At 35.9% G+C, this 26,268-nt stretch overlaps 3 protein-coding genes across 5 annotated transcripts; 2 read left to right on the top strand and 1 right to left on the bottom strand.

Moving 5' to 3' along the window:
- Positions 1-3,633: 3,633 nt before the first annotated feature.
- Positions 3,634-8,167, bottom strand: LOC113781349 (putative glycerol-3-phosphate transporter 4). Its single transcript, XM_027327268.1, has 3 exons — positions 6,817-8,167; positions 5,021-5,560; positions 3,634-4,086 (listed from the first exon to the last, which is right to left on the bottom strand). Exons 1-3 carry the CDS (start codon positions 7,919-7,921, stop codon positions 4,049-4,051), a joined length of 1,683 nt encoding a protein of 560 aa, XP_027183069.1. The 5' UTR covers positions 7,922-8,167; the 3' UTR covers positions 3,634-4,048.
- Positions 8,168-11,103: 2,936 nt separating this feature from the next.
- On the top strand, positions 11,104-14,903 carry LOC113779752 (50S ribosomal protein L19-1, chloroplastic). Its single transcript, XM_027325459.1, has 5 exons — positions 11,104-11,225; positions 11,301-11,639; positions 11,961-12,047; positions 12,140-12,273; positions 14,461-14,903. Exons 1-5 carry the CDS (start codon positions 11,202-11,204, stop codon positions 14,567-14,569), a joined length of 693 nt encoding a protein of 230 aa, XP_027181260.1. The 5' UTR covers positions 11,104-11,201; the 3' UTR covers positions 14,570-14,903.
- Positions 14,904-17,038: 2,135 nt separating this feature from the next.
- LOC113779861 (vesicle-associated protein 2-1) lies at positions 17,039-21,081 on the top strand. 3 transcript variants are annotated; one of them, XM_027325622.1, is made up of 9 exons: positions 17,039-17,155; positions 17,311-17,457; positions 18,297-18,367; positions 18,467-18,548; positions 18,787-18,902; positions 19,033-19,152; positions 19,345-19,371; positions 19,756-19,830; positions 20,723-21,081. In XM_027325622.1, exons 2-9 carry the CDS (start codon positions 17,400-17,402, stop codon positions 20,855-20,857), a joined length of 684 nt encoding a protein of 227 aa, XP_027181423.1. In that variant the 5' UTR covers positions 17,039-17,155; positions 17,311-17,399; the 3' UTR covers positions 20,858-21,081. The 3 variants fall into 3 exon arrangements, with proteins under 3 accessions (XP_027181423.1, XP_027181424.1, XP_027181422.1); XM_027325623.1 differs by having other exon boundaries at positions 17,308-17,457; XM_027325621.1 differs by having other exon boundaries at positions 17,039-17,457.
- Positions 21,082-26,268: the final 5,187 nt, after the last annotated feature.

The raw sequence follows: 26,268 nt of genomic DNA, 5'->3' as shown, positions 1-26,268 counted from the left end.
TGTAATAAAGACACAGCCGAGGAAGTTGTCCAAGACATAGAGGTTCTGTGGTGGAGATTGCGTCTTTGCTTTTATTGACTTGAGCTGGAGAGTCTGTGTGTCTTAAGTCATAAGTATTTGGGTGTAAATGGTCCATAACATACCCAACATATTATTATGGCTTGATGCTTTGCTTGCTTGCACGTCTATTTTCTCTCAACAGACTCGTGACTGCTGCCTTTCATCACGAGACTCGCAACATCAGATGCAGAAAATCACCCCCAAATAATTGCTGCTATTTGCTAAAACTACAGAATAATGTTCTTGTGAATTACAGCCAAAAGCAACTGCAAGGCCAATATGGAAATTCAATCTCCATCCTAGTTCTTGACCTGTGTAGCTTTTGAGTTCCACACTAGTTTAAATGACATGTAAATCTCATATGGTGGTGTTTGATTGACCTTTTCTTGATGGAAAGCAAAAGCAGTGAAAAGGCCAACAGGGAAATGCTGGTTAAGGTGTATAAAGATTGGGACCAAGCTGGGAGTGTCGAGAACAAGAAAAAGGTTGAAGAAGATGTACATTGAATATTGTGGCTGTGTAATTGCTCCGAAAATGGCGGGGCATTCTCCAGGAATTAAAATGGGGTCCTGGAGGTTACTTCGGACATTGGCATCAGCACTAGCTGGTGATGATTCATCAATGCATATTTCGCCATTGATTGACAGAGATAAGAAAGGGAAAGCAGTGTGGTCTGATGAGGGTAATTGCCCCCCCCACACCAAAGCCCAACCAAAAAAACAATCCTGACATTTCTTCATTTTCCACAGAGATGTCCCTTTCGGACCTCATTGTACGTTGCTGAGGAGGTTATTATCACTGACAGTTTCTAGCAAGGGTTAAAAACAAAAACAAAAAAAAAATCGTGTGGTATACCTAATACACAGAAAAGCCTTCTATAATTTCAAAACATACAAAACGACACCTCATATTTTGAACTAAATTGTAAACTAACAGAATTCGTTAAACTTAACGGAATCCGGTAAATTTTATGGAAAATTTAATGGAATCTGGTACATTTAACGGAATCCGGTAAGTTTAACAGCCGAAACCGTCATTTTCGTTAACTTTAACGAATTCTGTTAGTTTACAATTTAGTTCAAAACACGAGTTATCGTTTTATATGTTTTGAAATCACGGGGGGATTTTTTTTGTGTATTAGGTATATCACATGAGACTTTTTGTTTTTAATCCTTCTAGTAATACTGTACTAAACAAATTTCTTCTTCAATGTCTGGAGAAAGTGAGGTCAATTAACTTAATAAGCTGAGCAAACAAGAAATGCTTATTACAGCTCATTCCATCTATGTTACGTCAAATTTCAGCTTTGCTTTTCTTGTAATGACGAGGATATCTCGCTTTCTTTCTTTATGGTGGGGTCTGTCTTTTATCACCTCTTGCGGCCTTCATCGGTAGGTAATCGGAAATTTGTTTAAAAAATTTCGGGAATTTGGTAAACGGTTTGTCAAGACCAATATTCGATCACCTCCAAATTTTAGTTTGATAATTGAATTTCAGCTGGAGAATCAGTAATTTCATAATATCCAAAATCTGAAATATTAAGATCAAATATTTTAATTTTCGCTAAAAAAAATTGATGCACCAAAATAATATCCCCATGTGATTTTTCCAACAAAATTTAATTTTTTTAAAAATAAAAGCACCAGTACATCAGTCATCAACCCATCATCATATGAAATATAAACAAAAAATAACAAGTCTTACGAAACAAATACTAACCACTAGTTAGTAGTCAACAGCTACACTTATCAGTTATCACTAAATCTGTCGGTAGTGAAGTGTATGTATATAACTAGTTGGGAAAATTGTTCAAAACATCCCTCATATTTTGTAAAATAATTTTTTTTGTCTATCAATTTTAAAAATATATTTTTACGTCCCTTACAAATTCACATTGATCAAATTTGGTCCCTATTTAAGTTTTCAACTAGTTTTTTTATCAAAATCCATCATGTGCCTTGCATGTGATCATTTTTTAAGGATAAAATTGTCAAATAAAAATTTATATAATTCGATCCATAGTCTCTCATTCTTCACAAAATGAATTATTTTGTCCCTCATATTTTATAAAATAAATTTTTTCATGTCTCATTGACCATGTGTACGAATAACTTTTTTTTTAACTCATGTATATATCTATTTGATTTCACTCGAATAATACGAATAGCATATAATATATCTCTATTTAATTTCACTAATTTCGTCTGAACGTACTGTTCAGGTGAAATTAAATAGATATATACAGGGGTTTAAAAAATTTATTAGTTTTTCACTCATGTTTATTTCCTTTTACTCAAAAATTGAAAATAAAGAAGACATTTAATCCTAAATATTATCAAGTGTTTATATCGAATTAAATTGGGACAGAAAAAATAGACAAAGGAAAAGTATGAGAAAAAGAAGGAAGTGATTGACACTTTTAAATTTTAAAACAATCACAAGACAATAAATTCAATTGTTGATCTTAAAGATAGCGGATAAAAATTTTAGATTTAAACTGCAATTTCTTAGCATGATTATAGAATTCGAATTAGAACCGATTAATTAGATGACCTTATTATACAACTCAATAAATGAATTATTACCAAAAGAGAAATGTTACAAATATTGAATAGATTCACATAGTAAAATCAAATATATATATATATATATATATATATGTTTAAAACAAAATTGTTAAATTTAAACCCATATATATATCTATTGAATAGCATGTATACAATTACAATTAGTCTGTTTAGATGAAATCAAATAGAGATATATTACATATTATTCGTATTGTTCAGGTGAAATCAAATAAATATATACATGGATTTTTAAAAAAAAAAATTATTTACATACATGGTCATTAAGGGATGAAAAAATTCATTTTGTAAAATGTAAGGGACTATAGATTAGACTATGTAAATTTTAATTTGATAATTTTGCCTCTAAAAAATGATCACATGCAAAACACGTAATGAATTTCGACCAAAAACTAGTCGAAAACCTAACCAAATTTGAGCAATGTAAATTTGTAAGGAGCGTAAAAATATACTTTTAAAAGTGAGGAACGAAAAAAGTCATTTTACAAAATATAAGGGACTTTTTGAACGATTTTCCCTAACTAATTAGTAGTTACTAGTTAGTAGTTAAGTAATTATTAGTTACTAATTAGTATTTAGTAGTATGCATAGATATAATTATTACACATACACACATATATATCTATAGTAAAAATTTTGAAAATTCGACGATTACCAAACATTAATTAGATATATTTTGATTTTATCAAATTCCATTTTACTGAAATCCGAAATCCAATCAAGATTGAATTGGCAGATTTTTTAATTTTTAAATTTTTAAATTTTTTTTTTTTGCGAAATTTGAACGCCTCTAATCACCTCATTCATTCACTCCTCCGACAAGTAGAGCTGCCCCTCATGTAATCAACAGAAAAGTAAAGAAGTCCCGTTATTGATGCAGTTGCCTGCACCTAGGCTAGACTGGCTGAATTAGTAACTGATTGCTTGTGCCAATAGATCTCAATGATTAGCTGATAACCGATAAAACCAGTTTGAAAGGAGGGATTCTGAAGCAGTAGGAAATAGCTAAGAGATAGGCTGAACCTCTAATGCTGTGAAAGATGAGCTATTTTCAATTCAAACTAGTGGAAACTCAAGACGAATATTATTGTTAGCTGAAGTATACATTTGTATCTATTTTGTCGTCAATCGTTAGCTAAAATACCTTGTATCCCACTGTTAGAAGGTCCATTTGCTTTTACATGTGTATGGTAGCATCAAGAAAGTTCAAAACTGGGAAGTGGGAACTATATAGCCGCGCTGGATCAGCTCCCCATGTTGTGAACATTGGATGCATCTTACCAGCAAAAGGATATGGAAGTCGATCATATTGTTCCTCTACAAACTATAGGCTGCATATTGCACTATCGCAGCGTTGTCCAGCAAGAACACTGTCTTTCTGAAGTCAACAATGGCATCAACCATCACCTCTGGCCGCTAAGTAGGGGTTGAGACGCCAGAGCTGCAATAGCGGTTTCGACAAAGTAAGTGCGCAAAATAAGTCCCAGTGCTTAGAATGTTTAGAATGTGATATCGGTTAGGGAAAAACAAAATACTCGAATGTTGTAACAGGACATATGCTTTCAGAAGATTGAGATACAATAATAGCTGCAGACTTAGTGACAAAATCTCCCCTCTGTGCTAAAGCTGTCAAGGAAAATGCAATATAACATTCTTGGTGCCTTGAAGCACAAAATATGATCTATCTTTCTAGAATGCAAGAAACTCTCAGGCAAAGAAAAACTACAGACACATGACCTAGCAGACAGAAAAATCAAATTAGTGATAGTCTTACACATTCAAACCAATCAATTTGTTCAACAGATACGGCTGAACAGCCAATGATACAGTTCAGAACACCCTTAGACTAGCAAGACGCATGCCAATATGACAACAAAAAAGATGCATTCACAAGCTTTTCTTATTTTTCTTAGAGACAAGCACTGGATTTCATCTTACTTTTTTTCTTGTAGGGGAGTTTTTGTTCGCAACTAAATATAAGGGATATCATAAGATTCATGTGATAGAAGTAAACTTAAATGACTCGATATAGAGTTTCTGTAGTATTTGCAATTTCATGCTGAATGACTGAGTATTTGACAAGAAACTAACTGTTATAAATTTACTCCTCGTTGAATTTTTATCCTTAGCTTGATTGGACCAAAAGAGTGCATCCAATATTTGATCAAAATTGTGTCTGAGGATCTAACCAGGATAACACAGCACCAGAAATCATGATGGATCATCCAGAGAATAGCAATGGACATCATCATGCAAATTGCATTCTTCAGTAATTACAATACAATTCTCTGTTTACTCCATTAACATGTTGGGGAAAAAGTGTGAAAAGATAACCAAAGCGAAAACAGAAATATAACCAGAGGAACATTGGTTACCTTCAACATTGTCTCTTGCAGAGACAGTTCTGTGAGAAAATTTTTCATGGAGTTCATTTACCACCAAACGAGATAAACAAAGGCCCGCACCAGCAGCACAAATAATCAGCATCCCAAAAACTTTGTCCCATCCAAACTTGGAAAGGAACCCAGTCAAAAGGGGGCCCAAAGCAGCTCCTAAAGACCCAGTACCATCAATAAGAGCGGTAACTGTTGCTAGTGCTCGGGAATCTCCTCTCAGAGAACTGTGAGTGCCAAGATCTGCTGATACTGCAGTTGTAATGAGTGCATAGGGCCCATTCACGCATAAGCCCGCAATAATCATAAGAAAGATGTTGATGTTCTTGGATATGCTTCCATATATACGATATAAGATCAGTGATGGAATTGCTACAAACATGAAGCTTGTTGCTGTAGTAGCCCGAGCCTTAAGTTTGTCAGATATATAACCAGCCAAAATTCCACCAACAATCCCTCCGACATCAAATAAAGTGGAAAGGTTTCCAGCAGATTTTACAGACATATATTCTCCTCCAATAGCTGTAGTAGACATTAGGAACCAGGTGAGTAAAATCAACCAACACAAGTTCAAGTACAAAAAAAAAATTCAACTGACAAGGAGAAGTCTGGAATTCGACCTCCAAGCTTATACCCTCTAGAAAGGGATCATGAAACTCCATTTCTTATAGGATCCCCACTAGCATCAGTATGTTATGGGAGTGGAGTTAGGAAGATAGAAGCATAGGGAATTTGCAGAATTATATTAGCTCGCTGCAGGGGAATTTGCAGAAGCGCAGAACTTTCATCAGAAGAAATTCTAGATGTCCTTTGGCATAATTAGCAAAGAGAGGGGAAGACAGGAGAAAATTACTAATGATGATATTCACAAACCCTCGTACACAGCTCCAGAAGATAGAGAATTTGAATTCAAAGATTAAATTATTTGGGGTACCAATCTGTAAATCATATTCACTACTTAATTAAGCTTAAGCTCCTATTTGAGTAGACTTGGTCTAAAGATTGAAAACATGGACTTGAAAATATCATCCTTGGTTTACCTACTGAAAGAAGATGTCTGCTTAGTGTTACTAAGTAGTATCATTCCCTTTCAGCCTTTCTTCCTAAAATGATATAACTAGTCAAATAGGGTACAAGTAAATGGGAAATGCATGATATGAAGATGCGCAACAAGACAAAGAAAACTCTTCATTGCTTTTGCAATTTTCAACACTACCAATGGGACTGCTTATTGTTTTATTCAAATCATTTAACTTCATACAATAGAGGATTTTCAACAATCTAGGCACATTTTCATGACATACCAGCTTGACATTTTCTGCCTACTTGATGGTTTCGTATCCAATGCACAATTTGTTACAAAACATCTTATTAACATTAATTTTTTTTAATAGTTTCACTGTCTGGATTAGTTTTTTTTTTTCCTTTAATTAAGGAGGATCAATAGTGATTGCCCACTTACCCTCTTGATGACTCAACACTGTGACCTCTGGATTAGTAGAAAGCAAAAATCATCAGATGTCCAATGACTTTGATAATCTAATGGATAAGTACCATGTGACCATTATTGTGCAAATAAAAGATCCTCCATCAATGTCACTTGAATAAATAATCTATAGGCAATATTTTCCCTGATTCCTCAAAAGTAGTGAATGAAAAATGGAACATTCACAGCATGCACCTCAATGTTCTCAGACATTTTTGCAGAAACAAGTGAAAACAAAGCACAATAAAAGTAAACAAACAACAATTCGTGAGGGTGGGGTTGCTAAGATTACCTGTCTGACTAAGATAAAATGGCAACCAATATAGAAATGTGTACGCTACTAACTTCGCTAAGAAGAGGCAAAAGGCAAATTGTTGAACTCCTGGTATTCTCCAAGCACCAACAATCCCAATACTTTTCCTATTAGCTGAAGCAATCTGGGGTTTTACATTACTCTGTTCATTCACCACTATAATCTCATCTCCCCTTTGAGCTTCTACATCATTAGGTCCAGTTACAACCTCGACAGCCTGATCTTCAGGCACACCTACAGGTTTAACAGCCGAGCTATTTGGGCTAGAAAAACCAACATCTTCAGGGTAAGCAGGCAAGAACAAGTACACCATTATCCCACCGAGAAATATAAAACCACCTGGCACAATGAAAGACCAGCCCCAGCCATACTCTAAAACGCTAGCAGCAAGAAGGGATCCACAAATGTTCCCCACAGACGTATGAGCATTCCAAATACCCATGATCAATCCCCTTCTCTTTTTGCCAAACCAATTCCCAACAACAGCAACAACGGACGGCCAGCCGGTGGACTGAAACAACCCAGCAAGCATTTGCATAACCAAGTAAAACCAAAACACATGAATGTTGCAAAAATACCCAACTCCAAAAAGGCCCACAAAAATGCCACTCCCAATCATCCCAGTTGACAAAAACAGGCGAAGATCCCATGAATCAGCTACATGCCCAGCAAAATACATTGCAATTGCATAACAGGCAAGAAATGCAACATCAATGGCACCCAATTTCAGCGTTCCATCTTCATCATTAAATGGTTCCCAACCCTTACTATGTTTCCCTCTCTTAAGAACATCATTATAACTCACTAATTCCTCTTTTACAAAGAGATCACCAATAGGCCATGGAGAATCGTACCCTGTGCCAGTGGTGTTGATCCTATTGGGCTCAGGATAGAGCACACTTTTAACTATACTACTTGGTTTTCTCGAAGCATGGTAACAAGTATATGCTATGAATGTAACGAGCAAAACTACATAACTGTAAGTGTTAAAGCTCCAATCTTTGCCTCTAATTCTTCTTATAACCGAAATCCCAGGTGGGTTCCCCCTCCTTGAATGATGATCAGTTTTTCCATCCGTCGTCATCTCTGAATCCAATCATAAATACCTAAAGATCACTCAAATAACCCATTTTTCCACCCTAATTCGTAACTCATTCATCAAAATCAACATTCTTGAAACAAAAAACATAACATTCAACTCAAATAATAACAAGGTTGCTAGCTAAAATCACAAGGAACATTTACCCAAAAGGGATTTCCAGATTGAGCTTTCAATAACCTTCTCGAAATTCCTGAAATAGCTGGGAGCAATGAATGTGCTGGTTTGGAGGTAAATCTGTTCGCAGGCGTGGAAAGAGAATTTGGTCAAAGAAGGGTTGAGGAGAAGGAGAGCGAGATTGGCGGGAGGAGAGAATGATTACGTAAGAAAAGTGGGGTACGTGGCAGGCCGGGGAAACTTTTAAATTCTGACTGTTAACTGATTTGGATCCACGAAAACGGTTGTTTCAGAAGTGGGTGGGTCGGACGGAAGGCTGAAGGGTTCTGGTTTTTGGTTAGTAGTTTGCAGCTGCCGGTTTAATTAGGAGGTTTATAATTATTAACTCCAATCCAAAATCAGTTTCAATTTTTATGCATCTGTAAATAGGTTACAGTTTGGATGACTTTACCCAAAAATTATATTTGTCAGGGAGGGGAATATACATGCCAGTATATTCCTTTTTTTGGTTTATTAGGCTGTGGATTAGAGGTGGCAATTTTCGACACGACCTGAAAATACGACACGAACCTAACACGAAATTAATAAATTTGGGTTGAGACTTTGCGGGTTCGGGTCGGAATTTGGTTGAACCCGATGAAACCAAAAACGGGTCGAATTCGGGTCAACTCGTGGGTGACCCAATATGACCCGATAACCCATTTACGAATTAAAAATTATTTTATCTAGCTAAACTAAGTTATTCTTTTTTTTCCAAAGGCATTAATCACTTTATCCTAAATGAATTTATTTAACTTGTGTGCAGTTGAAATTATTATATTTGGACAAATAATATATTATATTATTTTTTACTTTTATACTGTTTTAATTTATTTTATATTTGGTTTGGAATTATTTATTTAAAAATTTATTACTTGATTATGTAATTAGTCTTATGCGAAATTGGTTTTATTAGAAATTACAGTGGTAAATTAAAAAATTAAAATTAAGTTTCGGGTCGATCCGTCAACCCGCAAACCCAAAATTTTCGAGTTCGAGTCAACTCTCCTGATCCGTTTTGGGTTGACGGGTCAGATTTGGGTCAACGGGTTTTCTGTTATACCCGGATCTGGACCCGATTGCCACCCCTACTGTGGATAAAGAGTTGTTTTTTTTTTTTGGTCAGCGTAATTTAAGCTTGACGAGTAAGAATGTTATGAATTGAAAGACAAGGGAGCAACCGTTTTCGTACAGGTAGAACAATGCTAAAGTGTGGCAACTCAGAAACTATCTTGATCACACAAAATCATGGGAAAAGTTATGGTTTTTTTTCCTTTTTTGATAAAAAACAAATTTCATTAACGAATAGCTGGAAATCTTCTAACAGGATTCAGCAATTTTCAACGCAATTTAATTTACACCAGTGTCCTGAAAAACAAAAAATTTTCACTAAAAACTCTTAGGAGATACAGAAAATTTTCAGTAACAATCTCGAGGGGAGGAAGAACAAATAACTCCGAGTATTATGCAGAGTTGAAATCATATATTGCTTTCGCAACTCTTTATGTTGATTCTTGAGCACGAATGACCGCCAAATTTGTTATGAATATCACTAAGTTTGGATAATTGAACACAACCTTCATGTCTCACCAGTATAATCAAAGACACAGTGAAGCATTAGTTTATTCTTTCTATCTCTTTTCTGTCTTCCTAATTTGTGTTTGATTTTGATGTGTGTCATCACAGAACATGATTTTTGTTGCTACAACTCTACATCGTGTGCTATGAAACAAAAACGCGATTATTGTGCTATCAATTAGGCCAACCATCCAAAGCAAAGGAACTATCAAATGGCCTATCTCGTCTAAACATAGCAAAACTTCAAAATCCCTTTACAGAGCCTTTATGTTAGTATTTTTTTTTTTTGAAAAAAAAAAACTAAATAGAGGTGAGGTACTATCGATGACAAAGTTAGGAGTTAGGACCCTAAATCAGATGGTGCAATGTATAACCATCACGTCCGATGTGATGACACATTTGTTATATGTACCATTAAATCTAATTTTGTGATTTTAATTTAACAGTAGCATCATTCTATAAAATTATAGAATAGCATCTGACTAGTGATTACATATTATAGATAGGGATAGTTGGAAACTCGGTGAAAGTAATATTTATGGATGAACATTCGAACAATCGTCACTTTGAATTGATCGAAAAAAGTATTATAGCGCTTTATTGAGTTGATAATTCAATAATTTAGTGAATGTCACATATATTTGGAAAAAAATGTTTAAAACGTCCGTCACATTTTGTTAAATGAATTTTTTTGTCTCTTATTATTAAAATAATAACTTTACATTTCTTACAAATTTACATTAATAAAATTTGGTCCCAACTTAAATTTTCGATCACTTTTTAACCTAAAATCACTACATGATCCCACATGCAATTATTTTTTATATACAAAAAGGTCATATGCCAATTTTGGTCAAATCCTATCATTTTAGAGGCCAAAGTGAATATGGATCAAATCATTTGTTTAATTACAAATGAGATCTAACATTTTTACTCCTAAAAAAATGATCATACGTGGATCACGTGATGGATTCAAGGGAAAAAATGATTGAAAATCTAAAGTGCTGTCACAATTTATTGACTTGATTTTATAAGGGCCGAAAATTTACTAATTGAAAAGTGGAGGATAAAAAATTTTATTCAACGGGCAGTGAGGAATGTTTTAAACAATTTTTTCCATATATTTTCATGAATTGAATGAAAGATCCACGAAAACTTTGATGATGTGCGAAAAGTTGACATAAACAATAGTAATATGTTAGATTCGTGCCTAAAGTTAAATCTTTAGTTGAATTTCAACTATGGGGATTTAGATTGCGAATTGACTCGAGTAACGGTACGGTATATATGATTGTCGAACCCTATGTCCAATTTTTGGACATGTAGATGCAGAATGACATTAATATAAAATTGTAGGGGCAAATGAACAATATTCCCAATTCCAGCAGCAGAGGACCCTCTCCTCTATCCGGATAAGGCATTCTGTCTTCTGCTTTTTACCTTCTTCAATCTTCACACTCAAAATTAACACCACTTTGTTGACCCCATATCCCTAATCTCTGTAGTTTCTCTATATGCCCTTCCTTAAACTATGGTCTCCAATGTCCTTCCCCAGGTCATCCCTTTTCTGAACTTTATATATTTGCTATAATTCACCCCTTTTTCTGGGCTAATTGTGTCAATTTTGCAGGCACTGTATATGATTCCGAGGAACACGGCGCAATGCTCTCAGAAGAAGTTGAGTTTTTCAGCTATGGTTTCAGGGCGTCCCTCCTCGTCATTCAGTTCAAGGGTTTCGTTGAACTGGTCTGGCTTCGGTTTTGAGAAATTAAAGGGTAATCAGAGTTTTGTGGTTAGAGCTGAAGGGGATGCTGACGGAGTGGAAGCTGAAAATGTAGAAAATGAGGAAGATATTGGAGAGACAGTAGCTGAGGTTGGAGCAGCAGAAGGAGAGGCTGAGGTGGTAGCTGTCGAAACAGAGGAAAAACCACCCAGAAAGCCCATAATTAAGCTTGGCGATATAATGCAGGTACCTAGTTCACCAATTGGTCTTTTAAAGCAGTTCGCTTTCTTTAATTTTTTCCATTTTTGGTTTTAATTTCCTGTCAAATTTTAAGAATTGGGCTAGTGAGGTTGATTGAAAAGTGTAGATGGTTTTATTTCTAAAGAATTTCGAAAAAGAAGGAAACAAATTGTTCGCCGCCAATTAAGCGTCTTTATTCTCGTTTTAGAATGATGGTTCGGTTCTGATCGTCACCATCCCCTTGCTTGCTTCTTCCTACTCACCTGCCCTTTGAAGGATTCTTTTTTGTAATGTGTGTTATATTTAAAGTTAAGTTGTCTTGACTAGATATTGAACACGAGAGCAATTGAGGAATCAGACAAGGTGAGGCCAACACCAGATATCAGAACTGGAGACATTGTTGAGATCAAACTGGTAATTTGGATGCTTTTATGTTAGCTGCTTTGGTTCTTTGTTTTTGCCATTTAGTTGCAATAGTTATGGAAAGATTGTTATTTGATATGTAGGAAGTTCCAGAGACTAGGAGAAGGTTGTCGGTGTACAAGGGAATAGTGATTTCTAAGCAAAATGCTGGCATTCACACAACAATTCGTATCAGGAGGATCATTGCTGGGGTTGGAGTTGAGATAGTATTCCCAATGTAAGTATGGTTTTAACAACATAATTCTCTCCTTCCCTTGAATTAGATTTTTGGAGTCGCATATGAGAAAGCATTTATCTTTCATATTTGGACCCCTTTTCTTCGGTTTATATTTAACTCTTAACTGATTTGACATATGTGATTGTGTGAATTGACCTAATGTATGTAATATGAGTTAACAGCCACTTCAGAATGTCTTCATTCTTAATCATTGAAGAAGTTATTTAATTTAACCATTTATGTAGATACAATTGTTAGAAGCTCAAATTCGCCTATCAATTTTTCATGTTTATTCCATGGTTAGTCATCCAAAAGATTGTTTCATGCAGGAAGAGGTAGTTATGGGTTGCTTTTGCCTCTTTTACTTACCATTTTTACCTTCCTCCCCCACCCCCCCCGCGGGGGGTGCTGCATGGTCTGTTTGGAGTATACGAAACATATTAAGTATCTGGGGAAAAATTTATCAAACATTTCAATGACATAGAGACTTTCTTTGCTTTGGAAATTGGTGACACTTTTGCTCACTTTGTATGGCTTTGTTTTCCTGAATTTTCATGAATAAGTCTTCTGACACATTTACTTAACTCTGAACTTTGATGCTTTTATGTTTATAAAATTGATGCTGTTTATCCTGAAGATTTGAATCATGTTAACCACTGTATTTCTATATTGTACAAGTCTCTGTAAATTTGTGTAAACTTGTATCAGAGAGGGAGGAAATAGACAGGGAGACATTTGCACAAGGTTTTGTGCCTTATTTAGAGAAGGGTGGCAAGGGGGGCATGGAACTGTTCATTGCTTAACCTAACATTTCTGTTGATCTTAATCCGTTCTTCTTTGGGAGTTCGTTTTATTTCTTCTCTGTGACATTTTATGCAAATAAGCTTATTACTTTGCAGCAGAACATTCAACTCCATTTTAACCTAGCTGCATTTTTCTGAACTTCATTGTCATGGTGGTTCACTTCCTGCATGTTACATTTACACAAGGTTTTTGCAACTTATTTTAGAGAAGGGTGGGAAGGAGGGCATGGCAACCTTGGTTCCTTAACCTGAGTCTTATGGTGATCTTAAATATTTTTTTCTTCAGAAAGTTTGTTTCATGTCTTCTCAACCACAAAACAAGCCTATTGTTTACATGTCTCTACTCAATTTTAAATTTATTTTGTTTTTTCCACATGGGATATGATGTTATAGGAACCTATCACACACTTCCGGAATCATATATTCATAGGAAAGTCATCCAAAAATAACTGAAGTTCATGTCTTGCGCATCAAATTCATTTGATTGGTTTCATGCTTTTTGCTGAGGTTCTTTTATTCGTTTTTTTTTTTGGGACTCTAAACTTGGGACAGTTTTTGAGGTCTCATCATTGATTTCATTTGTCATTTCTTATTTCTTTTTTTTTTTGAGATTCCATTTGTTTTGGTTTTTGGTCCTGCCAGCTAATGAGAATCCTTTGTCTTGTTTGTCGACAAGTGGTAGTCATTTATCAACTGTTGATACGAATAGCATAATGAACAAGTTTCAATGGTTTCAACCTCGGAGTGTGGTTTTATTTTTACTTGGCATGTTTCGAAGGCTATTGGATTCTTTTGGTGTAAATTTTACTTTTTTTTTTGGGGTCCTTGTGTAAACTTTTACTTTAATCATGAAAAAGGACAAACTCAATCCAGACAATGCATTCTCATTCAGATGAGAATGTATACATAACAATATATCAAATGTAGCTGGCCTTCTTGGTATTATAGTTATCGAAATAAGATCAGTCTGTCTGGATTAGCTTAATAACATTCTTTGACAGAGACATTGTTTTTCTTAATCCGTACTTCCGTCAGATGATTTTTTTAATGAGTATAATCAGATGCTCTAGTGAAATGGATTTCACTAAATTTTGTGATGTATGAACCTCATTGATGATCTCAAGTAGTCACAAGAATATTTAGTTTTGACAAGAGAGAGATATCAGTGGTGTTTATAGAATTCAGCCACTAAGTTTTTGAGGGTTGCATGAGAAGAATTTCTTGTCTTCATTTAGCATACAACAGACAAAGACATGTACACATATTACATTTGTTTTGCATCCAATCTGATGAATGCAACTCAACCGACATGTTTCCAGCGGCTAGCAGATATTCAAGAAGCAAAATTTGATGTGATTCTTTCTTTCTCCCCCTGTGATTACAGATATTCACCCAACATCAAGGAAATCAGGGTAGTTAGCCACCGGAAAGTCAGGAGAGCAAGGTTGTATTATTTGAGAGACAAGCTTCCTCGTCTCTCCACCTTCAAATGACATCACGAAAGCAGCTTTTTTTTTTTTGGTGGAATTCTTAAAAGTTACATGTAATTTCCCGTTTCACAAATCATTAATACTACTGTCTTCTTGAGGTTATACTAAAATCTGTTCTTGGAGTTTCATCCTGCAAAACCTGACTACAGGTATCAAGCTTCTGTCATGGTCTGTGCTAGTGTTGGTCGAAATAGACCTTTAAGTAATGTTCACAACGCACTGGAGGAAAACTACCTTTGCTTCGGGGCATCTTTTTTGCCTGGCAGAGTTGTAGAGATAGCAAAAGCTGCTGAAGTTTGTGTGACTAGATGATCATTCAAGTACTGATCGAACAATATAGCCTAATAGCTTATGGTGATTGGATTATAAGTCATGTAGCATCATGATAGGTGCTACAGCCACCAAATACTTCTTTCTGAAGTGAAATGAGCCACAATATGGCGGCTAGCAATCCTACTCTACTTGTGTGACAACTAATAGAAAGCTGCATCAGGTACCTGCAGATTCTAATTGATCTGCTGAACAGCTTTAGCCATAAACATTGCAGAGTACAATTTAATTTCTTCTGGGGCCTGCAAATCATTTTCGTATTTATGGTGCTTGCCCCTCTTCCAGTTTAGAAGAACCCATTAATTAGATTAGATTGGTAACATTATTTTGATTCAATCCATCATACCTTCATGAGGACCTCTATTGATTCATTTAGCTACGCAAGGAAGATTTAAGAGCCTAAAATAACAGTCCTTAAACTGGTTTTTTAGTCCACATCAGGTTCCACGTGGTCGTCCCATTTCATTTTCTGGTGCTTGCACAACCTCGGAGAATGTTTATCTACACTTTCTTGCAGGACATTTAGAAAAGAAAGTAGTATAACATAAGCCAAAAAGAACAGGAGGATAAAATAGCTATGGTGAGTGGAGGACGGAAAAGAGGATCCCATTGCAGTGGAATGTTTATCATTGTGTGTCGTTTGTACTTGTAATTTATAACATTTGATTAGTATCCTTTGTCGTGCAAAAAGTAGACAAAAACCACCTATGAACTTAGCTTTCATGGTACATTGATTATAAGAAGCCGCAGCTCATGGGGAATTTGGCATTTGCGTTTATTAATAGCCAACAAATCTGGTTGGTATGTTGACAGGTCTCATCTCATCTCTGTCAAAATCTTGACGATGGCATAGTATGTAGTTAGTTAGTTATGTGCCACATACGACCTTCAGCATTTCACATATAAAAAAAAAATTCGGGAAACAAACCTTAGTCGGGAAAAAAAAAAAAATGAGTCTAATGAGTATTTAATAAGCACCCGTTACGATAAGATGTAGTTCATGTATTAAATTTTTTTTTTAAAAAAAGTAATGTTAATTAGGAAAGATGTATATGTCAGTGAAAATAATAATTATTAGTATGTGTATTTTTATAATAGGGTGCTCGTTAAAATTTTTTTTTTCTTCTAAAAAAGAAAATTCTACATGATTATGTAATTAAAGTGCATTGATTGGTGCAAGAGAGGGTCACCAACCATGACACAACTAATTTTGGTAACTAGTGTTAAAAGGCATCAATAAATTCACAGCATGCCACCCCCTTGGTGGTTGAATCTAACTTCTCTATTTTGTAATTTAAGCTATATCATGTAATCATAATTGTAACATGACATGATTTGGACTAACTATAAGGGGAAATTAAATTTTTAATTCTTATTCAAGACACTAAGGTAAATTGGAAGCAAGACATTTATTTGCACAAACAATTTATTATGATTGAATATTAACGTCCATTCTCTCTAACTCTTCAACTTTATATCTCCCAAATAAAAAAAAAAAATAGCACTTAAAAGTCTCATTCAATGAGAATCAAAAAGGTACCTGTCATGCAAAGCACTAAAAGTATTTAATTTGCCTTCTAGAGGCTCTGCCAACAGCCAAAGCCCCTTTTTATTTTACTTTAATTAAATGGAGCATAAGAATTTATTAACACTAAAAGGAAAGAAACCTTCATTAATTAATATTCTTAAACCAGAAATAAACATCTGGTGAGCTAATTAGTAAGTTGTAGTAATAATTTTTAGAATTTCTATGCCTAATCAATTGCGTAATTAATCAGTGATCAACACGCATGAGCATGATGAGGTGGACAATGGACATCAATCGTGCGAATTAATTGTACTAAGTAACCTGGAAAATCAAATCCAAGCCGGATTAGTCACCTAACAATCACAAATCACAAAATTTCTTCCGTAACCCAAAGGCACACGTAAGCCACCTCCTACAAAATTCCCGGCCAGCTCCACTGACACATCATCTGGGCCCACACCAGTCCCCCTCCTCTTTGATTTCCGGGCCAACCGGTCACAGTTCCCAATCATCCGCCACGTGTCTTCCTAATTCTGAAATGATGAATACTAAAAAATACATAATACGGATACGTATAAGAATACATGGTAGTAATAGGCATCAGCAAGAAAGAGTAGAAGTTGGGGAATTCGGACCAGAAAAAGCGACAAATGAGGATGAACAATTGAGTTCCGAAATATTTGCTCTCTGAGGATTCAATTCTCTGATCCTAAATATTTGCTAAGACGAAGGTAATTTGCTTTCCTGTTTCTCCCTGCTCTTATTCGTTGCTCTGTTTTCTCTTTCCGCTTCTCGAGAGATTTTATTGCTTCATTTCCTTCTTGTTTTTTTTTTTGGGGTATAATTGTGATTTTGTTAACCTGGGGTTTGCTGTTTGTACTAGTAGGTTTAAATTTTGGTTTTGTTTGATTGAGCTTGGGGGTAATTGTCCAAAATCAAAGTGAAAGGTGTTGATCCGGTGTGCTCGTCTTCACTATGACTGGCGCTACCAACCAGTTGATATCCGTTCAACCTGACGAGCTCCACTTCCAATGTGATTTCCCCTTTCTTCTCTCTCTCTCGCGTGTTTGTCTCTTTCTTTTGTTTAGATGAATGATGATGTTGATGAATGGATATATTGCTGGAAAATTGTGTTAATGGACAAAAAATTGGAATCGAGATTGGAGAAATTTTTCTAGGGAATTGGTAGGCTGTGATATGATGTAATTCACGTTTCTTGATTTTGATATTTGATGTGCTAATTTTACGATGAAAGTAATGATAAACGTTCATAATTTGCTGCTTATGAATTGGCCTTGTTTTTAGAATTTGGGATGGGTTTTTTTGTAGAGAAAGGGGAAGGAAGTTGTGAAAGGAGATGAAAATTCTTAAGGTTATAGCAATTGAGAGGTAAAAAACAGTGTAAAAGTTATTCTTTCGGCGTTTGTGGAATAGAAATTATATGGGCTAAATATCATTCGGTTGATAGTATTAGTTTCAGTCGTTCAGCTATAATTTTTAGATTACATTTTTGCTGATTGCCCTGTGTGTAGTTCGTTTACACTGTTGTGGGATATAATCGCAATTGTTGACTGGCTATATATCCTTTCTCTTGTTGTTACTAGTTTAGCTTGAGAAACTGAGATGTAAATGCGGGAAGATATAGAAATAGACTAGAAAAAACAAGTGGTGCCAGTGGTTCTTTTGGCTGATAAGAAGAACCTAAAAATTATGGGAACTTGATCATGTTGCTGATGTAAATAGCTTCAGTTATCTGGCTATATTAGTACATGATTTTGGCTGAACTTCACTCCCCTGTACAATGTAATACAATTTGCTGGTACATTCTTGAAGTATTGACTGGTTTTATATTCTTTCTGCGGTTGTTACTAGTTGAGTTGGAGAAACAGAGCTTCTGTGACCTCAAAGTTTCAAATACGACAGAGCATCATGTTGCTTTTAAGGTATATAAGTGACGTTATACAAACTTTTAAGTAATTGTTGTGACTGGAGTTCCATATGCTAAATTTGTGATACTCTTTTTCTTGATTTTGGTTTCCTAGGTTAAAACTACTTCTCCAAAGAAATACTTTGTTCGGCCAAATACTGGTGTTATACAACCTTGGGACTCCTGTGTCATTAGAGGTGCTAATCTCTAACTTGCAGTCTTCCATCTGGGATGAGAAAATGTTATAATCTTCTTAAGATGCTAGGATCGTACATTTGTATTACCACTCACGCATTGTTTTATTTTGTTCTGCCATCTTTTTTAATATATATCAAAAGCTTCTATTTACATAATGACCTGCACGGCTTAGTGGGCTGTTCCGCTATTTTAGACCTATATAATTTTTTAACGCTGAAATTTCTAATGCATTTGTAGTCACACTTCAAGCTCAGAGAGAGTACCCTCCAGATATGCAGAGCAAAGATAAATTCCTCCTACAAAGCACCATAGTACCTCCAAATACAGACGTTGATGAGCTTCCACCAAACACGGTAACTTTTTTTCAAATAATGACAGAAAAAGCAGTTTCAACACGATATTAGTTTGATACTGTTTCTGAACCTAAGTTACTTCTTGTTTGATAAATTCTTTTCTGGTAATGATTAATGATTCTCCATCCAGTTTAGCAAGGAATCTGGGAAAACTATAGAGGAGTGTAAGCTTAAGGTTGTTTATCTCACTCCTAACTCGGTGCCTGGAATCTCTGAAGATGGCTTCAAACAGAGTATTGATGCGAATGCAGTGAGTGCTTGTTCTATATAGTTATTTTTTAAGTTCACATGGTTTCCTTGTGTTGTGCTGCTCATTATCAGTAGTTGCATGTTGAATCATAAGTTTGTTACTTTACCGTGTTACTTTAAAGGATTGGACATTTGGCTTGTGTTGTTGCTGTTTACTTCTATTTCCGACTTACTGCTGCTTTACACATTGCAGATGCGGCGCTCTGCGAGCTTTGATGATGTGAGTATAATACTCATTGCTTTTCCCCAACCCTTTTATCTCCAACCAGTTTTGTTTCTATGCTAAGAGATTGATCTTTTATCTCAAGCATAAGTGTGTTTGTCTCTGTGTGTGTGTCTCTCTCTCTCTGTGTAGAGAGAGAAAGATGAGAGAGATTTAGGTAGTTTATGGAATTTGAAAATGAAACTAGCCTGTTGTTCTTTGTGATGGTAAACTGAATAATAAGAGCTCTTTCATCTTATACCATTATGTCCTCGTGCATCTGGCTCTTCAGTGTGATCCCCTAAATTGTCATGGATGTGGTTCTTGAGTTTTCTCTCATACTTGGGCTTTTTATCTGTCAACATTTCCTTTTTTATTAGTATTCTATCTTTTGTTGTGTAGAATCAGGTCTTGCAGCGCCTGAAAGAAGAAAGGGATGCAGCAATGCGACAAACACAACTACTGCAACAGGAATTGGTTAGTGCACTCTGCCAACCCATTTCAATTCTACCTAACCAACAATGCATATAGAAATACATAGCTATTAGAAATGGAAGCTACAGCATTTTAGAATTGAATCTGGTTGGATACTTCAATCACCTTTTCTTCTATGTAATTTCAATTTCAATTTCTGATGGAGAATTAGGATAATTCAGCAGATGAGTGACTGCATGGAGACTGTACATTGTGGATAAACTCTCTAGGAAAAGAAGAGAGAACCAATTTAGAGGATTAGATAACTATCATACATACACTTACCCGGAAAGCAGGGGATGAGTCATCCTAAACTAGAAAACTGCCTAGACGATTTAAGCAACGTTAACCTACCAGGTGGAGGAAGCATCGCAATTTATTGCATTTTGCCTGGCTGTTGATGAACGTCAATACTTTCCGTAGTATCTTCCAAATTTCTGTGCAGAGGATTTATCGAGCAAATCTAATAAAAGTTGCATAGTGAAATATGGTTGATTTCTGATGATCTGTTCCATGAGATTATGACTCTTCAGATTCACAAGGTTTTCAGTGTTGAAGAGTCCATGATTTTGGTTTAATCAATTGTTGTAGAGGAGATTAGAACTGCACATGATACTGCCAATAAAACTAAAGCAGGTTTTCAGTCTGTATCTTGTAGGTTGTGGAGGCATACATGGTAATTTGTTAGCCAGTTAATAATTGTCTTTTACTTATACACGGTTGCTCAAACTCAACCTTCTGGGGTATACCGTGTGATCAACGATGTAATGGCTGTAATTGTTTATTTTTCCTGTGTCATCTGAATCTTATAGTCTGGAATTGTGGCTTGCATATGAGATTTAAGGATCAGCAGTTGTCCACTAATTCACTCAGTTTCTGCTTCTCTTGCTTGCAGGAAATGCTGAAGAAAAGAAGAAATAGGAAAGGCGACCCAGGATTTTCCATGGTGTTTGCTCTTTTTGTGGGATTGATTGGCCTCATGGTTGGCTTCCTCTTCAAGCTGTTATTTTCTTCACCTTCTGCAGAATAACTTTGCTCCATCTTATACTCTCAGGATACAGATTTTGCTCCCAGTTTCCATGTATAATTCAGATCATGGCTTTGATTGATTGGAAAGCTTGCTTAGTTTGATCTTTATTTCTGTAAATTCTTTTATTGGATATTGTTACTTGTTCAGTTCGTTTTAGGAAATATTAATCTCCTTGAGTGTGTTTGATCACACAGTTACATGCTCTCTCGATGGATTATCTTAGAGCTCGTTTGAATTGGAGTTTTGAGAGTTTTTTGTAGGAAAATACTCGAAATCAGAAATTATTTGTTTGTATTATAAACACATTATTCAACCATTTTTTTTTTCTCATATATATCACATCAATCAAGCGGCACAATATTTTTTTCAAATAATTATCCTAAATAATCTACCATCCAAACACTAATAATAGTAGTAATTTTCCTGGAGTACTACTTCGGCTCTGCTCTGGTTGAATAGCTGTCTCCTCTGTGTTCCCCAAGCAACTCAATCTGGGCCATCGCCAATTTAATAGAAGACAATGTATATATATATTGAATCATTGCTTGATACTGACAGGTAGCAGGAAACACTCAAGAGATGGTCAATTTATCTTATTCCTTGTCTGGTTTTAATTAGACGATGGCAATTGGAGTTAACTTTGATGGTAATTTTGGGTTAATTTTAATTCAACTTCATAAAAATCCAATTTGCAGATATCTCTAAAGACTCAAATTACAAATTTCGTGATACTACAATTCTCAGGTCATTTGCACCTAAAACAACACTTTCACATTTTGTTGCCTAATAAGTTCTTGACCAACTTGAAGTAAAACATGATTGGTTCTTTAGTAGGCAAAATTATGTATTAAATGCAGGGGATGGAAAAAAAAAATAAACGAAAAGGTCCTTGTGTCAGCACAAAGGGCTTCAGGGCTCCAGAGGTAAGTTGCAAATATTGTCATTAGCTGCAGGAGGAGTTGATGATAACTTTTTGCCTAGCTTCATTTGATCCCTTTAATACGTGGGAATTATATTTTGTGATCACGAGTGCTTAATGATGAATCTTCTGCAGGTATCGATCAGACCCCTGCCTCCAGTCCCTAAGGTTCGTAATTGGTCCCTTGCCATCCATTAAAGTCCGAGATTTGGTGTAAACTCAACAATTGAAGACTGAATTTTCTTGAGGTCGTTGCAAGATCATTTTTTGATCTCGTGGATAAGTGCTTTACAGTGAATCCAAGGTCGAGGTTTAGCGGGGAAGAAGCCCTTAGGCATGAATGTCATGACATGAGGCCATAAGAAAGGATTTAACTGATAAGCCTTGCATGTATTAGCTCGTAAAAAGAAATATCTTAAACTTTATATAATTTACCCTCCTGTGATTTGGTATTTTATTACATAACCCCCTTATGGTTTCAAAAACTATAAATAACACCATCATGGTTTGGATTAAAGTGTCAAAATAACGGAATTTGTAATTCATAACGGAGTCAACTAAAATGTCAAAAATATCCATATGCAAAGTTAAAAATTATTTATTAATCACAGGGGGATTATGCATATATATTGAAAATTATAAGGGGATTATATGGTAAAACACTAAAGTATAAGTGGTTTATATGGTAAAATATGAAATTATACGGGTTTAAATTGTCATGCATATTATATTTATATATTTTAGTCACTTAAGCCTTTTTAGTTTTTATACAAGAGTAATTTCGATATTTTCATAGGTTCCATTACGGATGAACATTTCCGTCCGTCACTTTAACACTTTAATCCAAACTATGTGAGCGTTTATATATAACTTTTAAAACTAGACGGGGGTTATGTGAAAGTTAGCTATACTACAGGGGGATAAAGTGTAATTTTCCCTTTATATATATCTCGTAAAGAGCTAGCGTTATTAACTTCCCAAGCTCCATATCTATCTATCAAGGTAAGAGGTTGTATTATTTTAATTCAAAAAAGAAAGAAAGAAAAAAGCAACGGATACAGTTGAAGTGAGAATTTGGGCCAACGGAATGTGGCCAATAAGACGCTACCTCGTGTGTTTCTTCCAGTCTTTTATGTGTTTTTTGGCAGCAAATTCATTGGTTAAATTTTAAAACGGAAACAGGAACTTTAGCCCAACATCAATTTTCATTCAGATGAAAAAGCTGTTGTCCTTTTCGAGCAGAACATGAGTACAACCCATCCATCATGGCCGAAAAGAGTACAACGAAATATATATATATATATATATATATATATAAGAGTACCTCCAATATGAGGACGAGAATCAATTGCATTTCCCCTAAGAATTGTCAATGAAGTGATATGATATTTGAGAATTTTGAACATCAGATCACAAGACTGCAAAACAAATCAACAGAAAAGGCGCAAAAGGATCTACCTGGAAAAATCCCACCAAAAAGTACAAGTTCCTACCAATTTTGGTACGTCATTTGACCTTAGGGTATAAAACAATAATCCCATACTACTTTACAGCTAATTAATCATTATTGTTGTCGCTCCATCTTAATTGTTAATTTTTTTTTTTTTGGGCGCATTACAACTACTATTGCTCAATCTTAATGTGCATTATTTGGTAACAGGAAGAGCAGAAGGGTCTTAAGTCAAGAAAAGTAGAGAATAATCAACGGAAAAGAGTTCTCTGCAATGCTCAAAAGCCACCGTCGAAAAGAGGATGTATTGGGGGGAAGATTTTGGACACTTGGGAACCTGAAAGCTGAAAGCTTTTTGATGGAAACGTAGCTTACGCAGTCAATCAGCATGCATGAGCAACTTCCGAGTAATTTTACTTTTCACTTCCTCTTTTCATGTAAATTTACAGAGACAGGCGCACAAGCTATCAATGTCATTGAGATTTGGTGGGGCGGGGCCGTGGCGGGGGTTTCTTCCTGCTTGATAGAGACAGCAACCGTTGGGAGGGTTTTCTTTCTTTGCTTGATAGAGACATAAGCATTCCGCACCTACTTACGACCTTGACTTAAAACAAACACTCCAGTTGGATTATTGGGCTTCACCCCCATCCATCTATGCTTTTCTTGTGTATCTTCTTATTTTTTATGGATAAATGGGGTCCAAATTAAGCTTGACAATCAGTTTTGACACCTCTCTTTTAATCTTTACATGATGATGATGGTGGCATCTCCGTTCATCAATCTATTTGAAATTATGTGTGCACGCTGGATGCCCGACCGAATAACTGTGTATTTCTTGAAGAACAATTCCCATCTCCGGTTGAAACTTTGTGGTGGGTGATTATATGCCAGCATCTCCAGTCAGTTGTACACAATTTCCCAATCGCTTGGGACTGGTACACAAATTCCCAATGCTTTTGGAGAAATGGCAGGTTTCACGAATGGATAATCCACTTCTCCTCTTAAGATTATGATTATGAACTCCATTTAGATTGCATCTTCGTGGTGCTTTATTTTAACATATCAAACTACGCTAGCTCTTGAACTCCAATCTTCTATCTTTAAATAGTTAACCAACAATGGATACACGTTACATGCAGAAATATCAAAATACTCCACAGAACGAAGAGAATACATAAAACATCTTTGTCAGTGCAAACTCTGTAGCTAGTTGCAGGCATTAAAATCCCATGCCAGGAAAAAGTCTGCGGTCACAGGGGAAGTATTTGCAGATGTTCAGTAAAGCGATGAGCCAAGCGCTGCCAGGTAGTCATGAAGAATTGTTGGCTGCGTCCCCACCACCCATTGTCTGATTCTCCTTGTTCTCTGTTACCATATCTTTTATGAACCCAATCTAGCAGTACAACTGCTGAAGTGATGAAATAGAATACAAACAGGAGAGGCCTGACCGAGTCAGGGAACAAGAATGATACAGTGGCTGCTATCGAAAGAGAGCCAGCCAAAAACATACAGAAGTGAACTATATCGCTGACTATCCTATTGTAGCGAGCAGAAGGAAGCCCAAGTTGGATGCCATATGCAAAGCCGTATATCAGCAAACTCAAAATGGCAAGAGAAATGGTTTTGGGGTGCGAGTCAAATGGTGTTTTGTCCTTCCCTTGATACTTCACCTGGAGAAGGCCAAGGATGGCAAGAATTGTAAAAGCAAAAGCGGCGTGGGGGAAAAAGGGAGCAGGGCTTTGGTCTGCTTGAAACAAGTTGGAAATGCGGAATCTTGTATTGATGTAGGCGGCATTCAATTGCTCACGGATCCTTGCTATCATGCGATGGAATCGTAGGTTGTTTCTCGGGTCACTATCAGCCATTTGGAAATGTGAGCTCCTGCTGCAGGAGGAGAAGAATCTACCAGTTCTGAAAACCTCAGAAGAAAGAAAGAACAAAATGTTTGGAATATGAGGGGATTTGCAGGTCTGCAAAAGGCTATATCTAAGGGGATTTATTTAATCATGTGGGGCCATATCGAGGGAATTTGCAGATTCACCTTCCTTCCTTTGGAGTCGTTCTTGAGGACTCATCTTTGGTAAGCTGTGTATTTTAAAGAGATTAGGTGGGGCCATTTGCAGTGTAATATAGTATATGTCTAACTAGCTTTAAGGAAGACTACCAGTTGATAAGGTGGACTGAAGCGGTCGTGGCATTCTAAAGATGCATTTTTAAGGTGGCTTAATCAATCGTGTGGGGGTTCATTTTCAATATAAGGTGTCAACAAATTTCTTGGAAGACTTCGCACATCTGGACAAATGTTCTCAACTGGATGACCCGCACTGTTGGACTGAAGATTCTTTGAGTGGTGCAAAAGATGCCTTAGGAATCCACTGTGAAAGTCTTGTGCAGAATGCCTCTGGATTCCCTTGGGATTTTTCTCAAAAGAGGCCTGCCAAACAGTGTTAAAAAGGTGCAGTTTGGGATCACCAACGAATGCCTAAGCGCTAAAAGACTCGAGATTTGAGGTCCAAAGGCATGCTATGAAAGTTCGATCCTAGTGTCTAGGGGTGTGGGCATGCCAAGCCACTCATGAGTAGTTTGCGAGCGGCTTGATCAAAAGCTTGCCTCGAATTCGGTTTTACTAAATTCGAATTCGAACTATCCGTTTCGTGCTATGACTCGAGTTCGAGCATCAGTAGTAACTATTCGAGTATTCGACGAGTTTAATCAAATATTTATATTAGTTATATAGTATATATTTTAATTATAGAATGACTATTATGGGTTCGTATTTTAATAATTTTATATGAAATAATGTTCTGTAAAAAAAGTGATAGATGAAATGGTAATATGATAAATTTAAAATGTAAAAAATTAAAAATAAGAAAAGACAAACTCGAGCTTGAACTTGAATAGCTAAAGGTTTATAAGACTTACAATTTACTCGAGTTTAAACGAGTCAAGTTCGAGTTTAATTTCCATTACGTCGAGTCGAGTTTTAATTCAAATTTATAAACTCATTCAACCTCGAGTAGCACTGATTATGGTCGAGTTCGA

This window comes from Coffea eugenioides, chromosome 8 (genome assembly GCF_003713205.1).
Source record: "Coffea eugenioides isolate CCC68of chromosome 8, Ceug_1.0, whole genome shotgun sequence".
NCBI classification, from domain to species: Eukaryota; Viridiplantae; Streptophyta; class Magnoliopsida; order Gentianales; family Rubiaceae; genus Coffea; species Coffea eugenioides.
Note: the sequence above shows the minus strand (reverse complement) of the source record. Positions and strands in the feature narration are given on the sequence as shown.

What these genes read in the sequence shown, in the direction of transcription:
- LOC113779861 (XM_027325622.1), top strand. Translation starts at nt 17,400, where the DNA reads ATGACTGGCGCTACCAACCAGTTGATATCCGTTCAACCTGACGAGCTC. An exon ending in TGACGAGCTCCACTTCCAAT is followed by an intron (nt 17,458 to 18,296) that starts GTGATTTCCCCT and finishes GGTTGTTACTAG; the next exon opens with TTGAGTTGGAGAAACAGAGC. An exon ending in GCTCTGCGAGCTTTGATGAT is followed by an intron (nt 19,372 to 19,755) that starts GTGAGTATAATA and finishes TTTGTTGTGTAG; the next exon opens with AATCAGGTCTTGCAGCGCCT.
- LOC113781349 (XM_027327268.1), bottom strand. Translation starts at nt 7,921, where the DNA reads ATGACGACGGATGGAAAAACTGATCATCATTCAAGGAGGGGGAACCCA. An exon ending in ATTTTATCTTAGTCAGACAG is followed by an intron (nt 5,561 to 6,816) that starts GTAATCTTAGCA and finishes TGTCTACTACAG; the next exon opens with CTATTGGAGGAGAATATATG. An exon ending in TGCAAGAGACAATGTTGAAG is followed by an intron (nt 4,087 to 5,020) that starts GTAACCAATGTT and finishes CCGCTATTGCAG; the next exon opens with CTCTGGCGTCTCAACCCCTA.
- LOC113779752 (XM_027325459.1), top strand. Translation starts at nt 11,202, where the DNA reads ATGGTCTCCAATGTCCTTCCCCAG. An exon ending in AGCTTGGCGATATAATGCAG is followed by an intron (nt 11,640 to 11,960) that starts GTACCTAGTTCA and finishes TGTCTTGACTAG; the next exon opens with ATATTGAACACGAGAGCAAT. An exon ending in ACATTGTTGAGATCAAACTG is followed by an intron (nt 12,048 to 12,139) that starts GTAATTTGGATG and finishes TTTGATATGTAG; the next exon opens with GAAGTTCCAGAGACTAGGAG.